This window comes from Octopus bimaculoides, chromosome 8 (genome assembly GCF_046866305.1).
Source record: "Octopus bimaculoides isolate indiv1 chromosome 8, ASM4686630v1, whole genome shotgun sequence".
NCBI classification, from domain to species: domain Eukaryota; kingdom Metazoa; phylum Mollusca; class Cephalopoda; order Octopoda; family Octopodidae; genus Octopus; species Octopus bimaculoides.
In genome coordinates this window covers 45,751,545-45,761,511 of record NC_142935.1, presented here as the reverse complement: position 1 = coordinate 45,761,511, position 9,967 = coordinate 45,751,545, and the positions used below count along the sequence as shown (strand labels likewise).

General features: G+C 36.8%; 1 protein-coding gene across 2 annotated transcripts in view; it reads left to right on the top strand.

Annotated features, from left to right (window-relative positions):
* Positions 1 to 8,970, top strand: part of LOC106868264 (syntaxin-5) — a 50,558-nt gene extending 41,588 nt beyond the window's left edge. For both annotated transcript variants that reach the window (XM_052970076.2, XM_014913449.3), the window contains exons 6-11: positions 126 to 203; positions 1,925 to 1,981; positions 3,608 to 3,665; positions 5,536 to 5,636; positions 6,614 to 6,735; positions 8,718 to 8,970. In XM_052970076.2, coding sequence (XP_052826036.2) covers positions 126 to 203; positions 1,925 to 1,981; positions 3,608 to 3,665; positions 5,536 to 5,636; positions 6,614 to 6,735; positions 8,718 to 8,877 — 576 coding nt within the window. In that variant the 3' untranslated portion in view covers positions 8,878 to 8,970. The remainder of the gene's footprint in view (positions 1 to 125; positions 204 to 1,924; positions 1,982 to 3,607; positions 3,666 to 5,535; positions 5,637 to 6,613; positions 6,736 to 8,717) is intronic.
* The last annotated feature ends 997 nt before the right edge of the window (positions 8,971 to 9,967 follow it).

The following is a 9,967-nucleotide window of genomic DNA, read 5'->3' as shown; positions in this document are numbered from 1 at the left end:
TTTGATGGCAGTAATTTGGTTTTTGAGAATATAAGTTGTAGAAGTTGGTGTTAGAGAATATGTATATAAGTTGTAGAAGTTGGTCACAAACTAAAATGATACGATCTGTTGATGACTGTTTCCAGGTTGCCAAGATGCCACATACCCATCTCGGGAAACCACAACGCAGGAGTCATTCCAATTCAGTAGTTGTTGCACTTCAGGTGGGTACAGCTTTCTTATGTTACTACCATCTTTCATACACCGCTACCATCTCCATCTTACACCAGTGTCACCAGCATCTTCAACAACACCATAAACAATCTCCACTATTTTTCACTTTTATTTCTACAACCATCTTTACAATTAGTACCTTCATCTTTACCATCATTACTGCATCATCACCATCATTGTCATCACCACCATTACTACCATCATATTCTAATATAGTCATCTTCATTGTTTCTGCTGCCACTACTTTCACCATCCCTGAACTGGCGAAGAGGCATTTATGCAGTTGATTGGCCTCCTAGAAATAGCATCTTAAATCTTCCTCTCACTCTACCATCTTAAATTAAGAAGGATGCAGAGGCTATATTGAATAATGTAGTCCCTGATATGAAAAAAACATGGGATGGTCAAGTTTCGATTGCCATTGCTCAAATGTTTGCTCTTTTATGGCTGATCTGAGACTAAACAACACAACCACCACCACCACCACCACCATCACACCACCATCATTATCGTCACCACCACCACCACCACCACCTTTATACTCATCTTTAGAAGACCATCACTACTCTATAAACTTGCTGATATTGATCATTCAGTTTCAGTTCTTGTAGATGAGTTATTGAAGTGGTGTGTAATAGAAAGGTGTTTAGCAACATTGCATTAGCATTCCAATTGCAATCTATGTTAGCAACTCTACATTGTTACTTAGTTACCTCCGCCTTAGCCAAGGTGGAGTTATTGTTTTCAGTTGTGTTTGTTTGTTTGTTTGTCCGTAGACAAGATATCTCAAGAACTGCTGGATGGATTTGGATGAAACTTTCAGGGATGTTTGGCCTCGTGACTGGCACGAACTGATTAGATTTTGGGATCAATTCAGTATGAGACAAGGATTCTGGATTATTTTTCCAGTTTTTTTAACTTAATTTTTGAGAGCGGTTGGGTTCATTTTCAGTATCCTCATTTGTGAGAGCAGTCGAATTTATTTCAGATATTCTCATTTTAAAAATCATCTCTGGCTAATCGTTGAGAGGACTTTGATGTTGCCTTGGCATAGGTTTGCGTTCTCTGAGTACTCTTGTTTATGTTTACTATGTCCCAGAAACTACCAAACCATTTTCTGTACATCTGATGCTTTGTTTGAAATCATGCACATCTATTCTAGTAATATTCCTTTCTACTATAGGCACAAGGTCTGAAATTTTGTGGAAGTGGGTAAGTCAAATACATTGAACCCAGTGCTCAACTGGTACTTATTTTATCAACCCCCAAAAGGATGAAAGGCAAAACCTCAATGGAATTCAAATATGAATGAAATGTTGCTAACAATTATGCTAGCTCACTCTATGCTAGTAATATTGCATTTGCATTGTTAGTTAGCTACTACTTACTGCTTTTTGAGTTGTAGGGCTGGCTAGATTTTCTACTGAGTCTATCTCACTGCAATGTTAGCAACTATGCATAATTTCTCTGGTTTCTGTCCCTGCAGTAATATAGTCTCATTCAGCAATTTTGCATATTTTCCATGACTATAAGCTATGTTAGCAACTTTATGCTGTCTTTGTAGCTGTAAACCAAATTAGCAAACTTACATTGGCCATAAACCAAATTAGCACTGTTACAGTCCTTTAATGCAATGTTAGTTAACAGCAAAATTTTGCATGGTTCAGTATCTTATGCAACCAGTTATGTATTTTTCTCTTTCTAATTGCAGTCAAGATTAGCAACAATGTCTAATACCTTCAAGGAGGTTTTGGAAGACCACACAAGTGTAAGTGTTGATGTTTGTTAAATATTTTTGTTCATTTTGTATATTTTTGAACACCATGGATATTCATTTATTCCCTCTTCCTACACACATACATTCATGCCTCTTGGTTTGCAGACTTAATGAAGAAATTATTTATTGGAGCTGTGCAAACTATGCTATGGCTTAGTAGGTAAGGTACCTGTGTCTTCATGTCTGCATTGTGAGTTCACATCCCACTACAGATAGCACAACTGACTCTACTAACCTCAGATTTCTTATTCATATACAAATTACATTTATGTCAATTGTCATCATCATCATTATCATCCATACCCGTTTTCCTTGCTGGTATGGGTTGGACGGTTTGACCAGAGCTGGCAAGCAGGAGAGCTGCACCAGGCTTAGTAGGTAAGGTACCTGTGTCTTCATGTTTGTATTGTGAGTTCACATCCCACTACAGATAGCACAACCTCAGATTTCTTATTCATATAGAAATTACATTTATGTCAATTGTAATCATCATCATCATTCATATCCGCTTTCCTTGCTGGCATGGGTTGGACGGTTTGACCAGAGCTTGCAAGCAGGAAAGCTGCACCAGGTTCCAGTTTGATTTGGCTTGGATTCTATGATTGGATGCCCTTCCTATTGCCAACCACTTTCCAGAGTGTGCTGGACAGAGTGCTTTTTATGTGACACCAGCACAGCTGCTTTTATGTGGCACTGGCATGGGTGCTTTTACATGGTACCAGCACAGGGCTCTTGTATACCAATCTTCTGGGAGAATAACAGGGATTACTATATTGAGGAAAACTCACTGGTTTCGTGCCTTGCTGCTTTGATTTCAACTCTTCTCAGAGTTGGTTCTTCATTTCTGTGGTTTATAAAATAAAACAAAATTCTACAATATACACTAGGTTGATTAATTATTTTTTTCTACCATAGTCACAAGCCCTGAAATATTGAAAGAGGGGCACTTGTTCTATTACATTGACACCAGTATTCAACTGGTACTTATTCTATCAATGAAAAGCAAAGTCAACCTTTGCAGAACTTGAATTAGGAACATAAAGCTAGAAGAAATGCTGCTAAGTATTTTGTCTGTTAGCCAGAGTTGTTAGCTAACAATTCTACCAGCTTGCTGCCTTAATGATGATGATGATGTTAATGATGATGATGATGATAATAATAATAATTATAATGATAATAATCCTTTCTATTATAGGCACAAGGCTTGAAGTTTTGGGGGAAGGGACTAGTTAATTACATCATAATAATAATACTCAGATTGGTACTTGGGTGTTAAGTATCTTGGAAAGAAACCCTGTGAGACTTTGACAATAGGTTGCTGTCTACTCTTACAGAATTAATCAGAGAAAGTAAAACGGAGTTCTGAGAAGTGAAGTGGGAATAGTATTAGTAATTCTTTCTAATTTTTGACACAAAGCTAGAAATTTTGAAGTGATGGGACGAGTCAATTACATCAACCCCAATGTTTGGCTAGTCCTTTATGATGATTTCTTTGTAATAAAATTGATTTTTGATGTTTGATCCTAATCTTTTCTTTGTTAGTTGAGTTTTTTTATTATATTAATTTTATTGTGTTTAAAAAAAATTGATTAATGCTGTGTTTATTTTTGCTTCAAGAAATTACAACAGGAAAAACAACACACTGAATCAATGACAATGCCAACGAGGACCAACAGTAAGTCACTTTGTTGTTTGTAGAACATTAGATAGAGCTATGCAGTTAAGGTAGATATGGACATGTGATTATGGTAGATATAGCCCCCTGGAGTGCCCCTGGACTGGCTTTTGTGCGGGTGGCACATAAAATACACCATTTTGAGCGTGGACGTTGCCAGTACCGCCTGACTGGCCTTCGTGCGGGTGACGCGTAAAAGCACCCACTACACTCTCTGAGTGGTTGGTGTTAGGAAGGGCATCCAGCTGTAGAAACTCTGCCAAATCAGATTGGAGCCTGGTGTTGCCATCTGGTTTCACCAGTCCTCAGTCAAATCGTCCAACCCATGCTAGCATGGAAAGCGGACGTTAAACGATGATGGTGATGATGTTTTAAGGTAGATATGGTTATGTATTTGAAATAACTATGTGATTGAGGTAGATATGGTTATGTTTCACTTAAATTAGCCAGGTGTCTGACTTAAATATGACCATGTGTTTTAAGTTAGATATGGCTGTGTTTAAGTTGGATATTGTCATTCGTTTAAGTAAGATATGGCCATGTGTTTAAGTTGCATTTGTTTATGGGTTTCAAATCTTGCCATAGGTATTTCTTGATGAGAAATGGAATGTGGCAGGTTGACTTTCCATTGATATATTACTACAGCGACAACTGTAGTGCTCCTAGGACCAATGCATTATGGCTCTTACTTAACATACAATACACATACATGAGTACTCTTCTGTTGACTTGCATTGTGCATTATCACAATTATTAACCATTTAGCATTCAGGTAACTCTGTCAAATATAATGCTTATTTGATACCTGGTGCTTTGCTGTACTCAAGAAGACCTGTCCTTCACAGCAGAAATGTTAAGGCTACTCCCCACTGATGAAGAGGATTGGTATGCAAGAATTGTGTACTAGTGCCATGTAAAAAGCACTCATGTGGGTGCCGCTTAAAGGTGCTAGTGTAGTGCCAAGTTAAAAGCACCCAACACATGCTGCAAAGTGGTTGGCATTAAGAAATACATCCAGCCATAGAACCAAGCCAAATCAGACTGGAGCCTGGTGCAGCTCTGGTCAAACCGTTTATTCATGCCAAAATGGAAAAGGGATGTAAAAGGATGATGATAGTGACATTGTAGAATAAGAGTGAGAGATCAGGTCTTGATGGCTTAAACGTAAAACAGGCAGAATATTTTGGCCAAATATGACCAGTTGAAATGCTAAAGGGTTAAGTAATGATTTGTAAGTGGTAAACTGACAGAATTGTTAGTCTATTGGACAAGATAATTAGTGGCATTTCTTCTGGCTTTTTACAATCTGAGTTCAAATACTGCTGAGGTCAGCTGTGCCTTTCATTTTTCTAGGGGGTTGACAAAATAAAGTACAGTTGAGTATCACAATAAGAAAGAATTATGGGTTTTGTGTGATAATTGTACTATTGTACTATTAGTGTTTCAAAGCTAATAATAGCTGGACTCAGTCATCCTTACGGGAGTACTGCAGCTGTTTAGGGTTTACATCATCCTTAGATGCCCTTAAAGCACAAGTAGCACTAAGAAGATTTGTTGTGGATTCTCAGCCATATTCTAAATACTAAAAAAATCCCAGAAGACACCAGTGTTAGCTGATTAAATCACCCCCAGTATTTGATTAGCATTGTTTCTTATCAACACTGAAAGGATGAAAGCAAAACTAACCTCAGTGAGATTTGAATTCAGAATGTTCAAGGCCAGAAATAATCACTCTTAGACATTATGTCTAACACCATTATGATTCCGATATTCCAGACATGTTTATACATTAATACACACATATACAAACATTAAGCAAATTCTTGTTTGTTTATATTAAAATTTCATCCATCTTTGATATTTTGTGCAGATTCCTTAATGATGGAAGAACAACAAGGTGATCTAGTAATTAACATGGACTCTAATGATGCTCAGAGGAGGCAGGACCAAACTCATTTAGTTGAACAACGTGTAAGTACATTCTTCTTCAACTTGTGATCTTATCTTGGTTGTTTGACATCAAGTAACATACTGAGATTACACTGGTTCTGTTTTTTATGTAAAGCTCAAATAGTTGTATCAATTTAGACATTAACAGCTCAACTGTTTGTTGCTGTTTTTGTTTAATCCCAGATTAACTCTGATTCAGCAGATCTGCCATCAAATGCATTCTAACCACTACCATCACTTCTCCTTTCTATGCATGGTATGTCTACTATTGCTTGATTCCCTTACTCATAGAACAGGCAACCGTTTAGGAATCTTTTAATAATATTTGGAGGTCACATTGAATTAAATTTAATCTAATATGGTTGCACTAACGAAAATTTTATTAAATAAACACCAAGTACATTTATTGTGAAGATGTGTGTCTTTTCTTTCTTACTTGATTTCATCATTGGACTGTGGCCATGTTGGAGCATTGCCATGAAGAATTTTTAGTTGAATGAATTGATCTCAGTACTTATCTTTTTTTAAGCCTGGTACTCATTGTATCGGTTACTTTTGTTGAACTGCTAAGTTATGGGGATGCAAACACATCAACGCCAGTTGTCACTCAGTGGTAGGGGACAAACACACACACATAAATATATATGACAAGCTTCTTTCAGTTTCTGTCTACCAAATCCACTCACAAGGCTTTGCTTGACCTGAGGCTATAGTAGAAGACACTTTCCTGAGATACTACATAGTGGAACTGAACTCAGAACCAAGTGGTTGGAAAGCAAGGTTCATACCACACAGCTATGCCTGCACCTATAAATATTACAGTAAAATATATAAATGCAAACTGACATTTTTTGACTTTATATTTTTGAAAGAATAAATATAATAGAATGCAATGAACAAAAATGCATTTTTTAATGCAAAATTTAGACTTTTCTTTCAGAAGATTTCAAGCGCTGCACTCTTGATCAACATTCTTGGATTTTTCTTTGTTTAATTAGGATGCATTTCTGGAGGAACGAGAGCAGTCCATGCAGAACATCAATACCACAATTGTTGAACTGGGTACGGTTTTCCAACGTCTTGCCACAATGGTCAAAGAGCAAGAAGAACTGGTACACAGGTTGGTATTTACTGAGACACAATTACAGGTCTTCTTTTGAACTTCCTTTGGGAAGAAAATATATATTTCTTATGTAATGGGAGACATAAAGGTGGTGCTCCAGCATGGCCGCAGTCAAATAACTGAAATAAGTAAAAGAGTGTAAAGACTGTGAGGTTAAAATGCTGGTCTTCTAAGCACATGGTCATACATTGAGACCATACTATTACCTATGTGAAATGGATTTGGATAATATATATAAATAAATATCATCACCATCATCATTTCGTGTCTATTTTCCATGCTGGCATGGGTTTAGATGGTTTGACAGGAACTGGTAAGCTGGAGAGCTGCACCAGGCTCTAGCCTGTTTTGGCTTGGTTTCTACAGCCGGATGCCCTTCCTAATGCCAACCACTCCATAAAGTGTGCTGGGATTTTATGTGCCACCAGCACAGGTGCTTTTTACATGTCATTGGCATATATATAGAGATATATTCTTTTATTCTTTTACTTGTTTCAGTCATTTTGACTGTGGCCATGCTGAAGCACTGCCTTTAGTCGAGCAAATCGACCTCAGGACTTATTCTTTGTAAGACTAGTACTTATTCCATTGGTCTCATTTACCAAACCACTAAGTTACAGGAACATAAACACACCAGTATCGGTTGTCAAGTGATGTTGTGGGGACACACACACATACACACTCACACATACACACACACACATATATATACACACATGACAGGCTTCTTTCAGTTTCCAACTACCAAATCCACTCACAAGACTTTGGTCGGCCTGAAGCTACAATAGAAGACACTTGCCCAAGGTGCTACACAGTGGGACTGAACCTGGAACCATATGGTCGATAAGAAAGCTACTTACCACACAGCCACTCCTGTGCCTATATATATATATATATATATATATATATATATTTATAATAATACAAATAATATGTGGGTATATGCATATATACGTACATGTATGTACATACCTGCATATATATATATATATATATATATATATATATATATATATATACACACACACACACATGTGACGACACATGTTCATGTACATGCCTCTGTTTGCTTGACTATCAGCAGGTTCTACTTTTGTTTTCTGTTTCAAGTTTGAATTGTTTGTAGTAGGAAGGGTGAAGAAAAGTAAGTCACTATCTGAAGAATTTGAATGAATTCAGAATAAAAAGGGACATAACTAAAATCATTTTGTTAGTCACTCCTAATGCTTTTATTTACAGCCATGCCCTTATAATAATAATAATAATTTCTAACATAGGAAGCAAAGTATAGTCAATTATATTGATCTGTAGTGCTTGATGGGTCCTTACTTTACTGGTGATGAGAAAATATGAAAGGTAAAGTTGGCTTCATCTGAGTTTAAAACTCAGAACATAAAAAGGCATAACTATAAACCACAAGGTATTGTCTTCATCCATCTACAGTTTCTGTTAACCATTTATCCTTATCAGCATCATCATTATCATTTAATGTCCATGTTCCGTGCTAGTATGGTGCAGTAGGTTCAAGGACTGTATCATTCTCCATTATCTGCTCTGGTGTCTGGTGGTTGGATGCCCTTCCTAATACCAATCATCTCTGTCTAGGGGATTAATTGATGTAATCAACCCAAGTGTTTCACTGGTACTTAATTTATCGCCCCTGAAAGAATGAAAGGCAAAGTTGACTTTGGCATAATAATAATAATAATGATAATTTGTTAGTTAAGCACAAGGTCTTGAATTAAGAGGAAGTGGACAGTTGATTATATTGAACCGAGAACTTGACTGGTATTTTATCGACCTGGGAAGGACAACAGGCAAAATTGATCTCCGGGGGATTTGATCTCAGAATGTAAAGCGCTGAAACAAATACTGCATGGCAATTTATCCGACTGTAATGATTTGACCAAGCAACAATAATTATAATAATACTCATTGTCTCTTTCTTTTCTTCTTTCTTTCTCTCCTTCTTTAACCAGGATTGATTCCAATGTTGGTGACGCTGATATGAATATTGAAGCTGCACACACAGAATTACTGAAGTACTTCCGGTCCATTTCCACAAATCGATGGTTAATGATCAAAATATTCATAGTTCTTATGATAATTTTTGTTTTCTTTGTCAAATTCATACTGTAATTTATGCGATAAAAATAACTATTATTATTATTATTATTATTATTATTATTTTATAATTAAACTATAAACAATTATATTTACACTCTTCATAGATTGCTGCTGTTTGTCAGTTTATTTGTTTTTATTTTTGTTTCTTCATAAATGTTGGTTCTTGAGAATGTGAGATCACAGATGACAGAGTGGTTCAGGTACTGGCTGACCTGACAAGAAGGTCGGTAGTTCTAATCTCAACAACACAGCTAAGAAGACACTTAACCTTTGAATGCCTTAATTCATTTAGCTGTAGATAGCTCTCTGGCATGGCCGTATACTTAAGAAGCTTGCTTGAAATCATGTGTTTTTGATTTTAGTTGCACTGCATGGTACCCTGGGCATGTGTTTGTTTGCTATAGCCCTGGACCAGAAGATTCCACATCTACTTCGAGTTTGAATTGTTTGTAGTAGAATGGATGATGAATGGTGAAAGTCAATATCTGCAGAATTTGGACAAAAAGGGACATAATTGAGAACTGTTTGTTAGTCACACTTCTCTATGCCCTTATTATTACAATAGTAATTTCTAACACAAGAAGGAGAGTATAGTATATTGATCTGTAACATTTGATGAGTACTTCTGACCTCTTCTACAGAATTCGCATTTTTCCCGTCTAAATGATTTTGAAGACTGCAGAACAAATGATGATTAGATGGAGCAATGTTCGGTGCATATGGTGGGTGGGGCATCGTTTCCCATTCAAACTGCTCCAACCTTTGGAATGTCATACTTGCTGTATGTGGGTGTGCATTATCCTGATGGAAGAACACCTTTCATCTTGAAACCAAAGATAGTCATTTACTGATGGCATGCAGATGTTGAATGGTTGAATGACCAAATTCAAGCTTCTTGGCTAGTTCCTCAACTGTTATAATAAGATTTTGTTTCTTCAGGTTCTGCAGGATGTCCTCATCAAGCTCTACAGATCTTCCAGGATGAAGCTTATCTTCTAGGCTGTAGTTTCCGGCTCGAATTTATGGAACCACTGTCAACACTGGCTTATGCTTATTGTCCGATACTCATATACTGCATTAATATTCCTTGTACTTTCTGTTG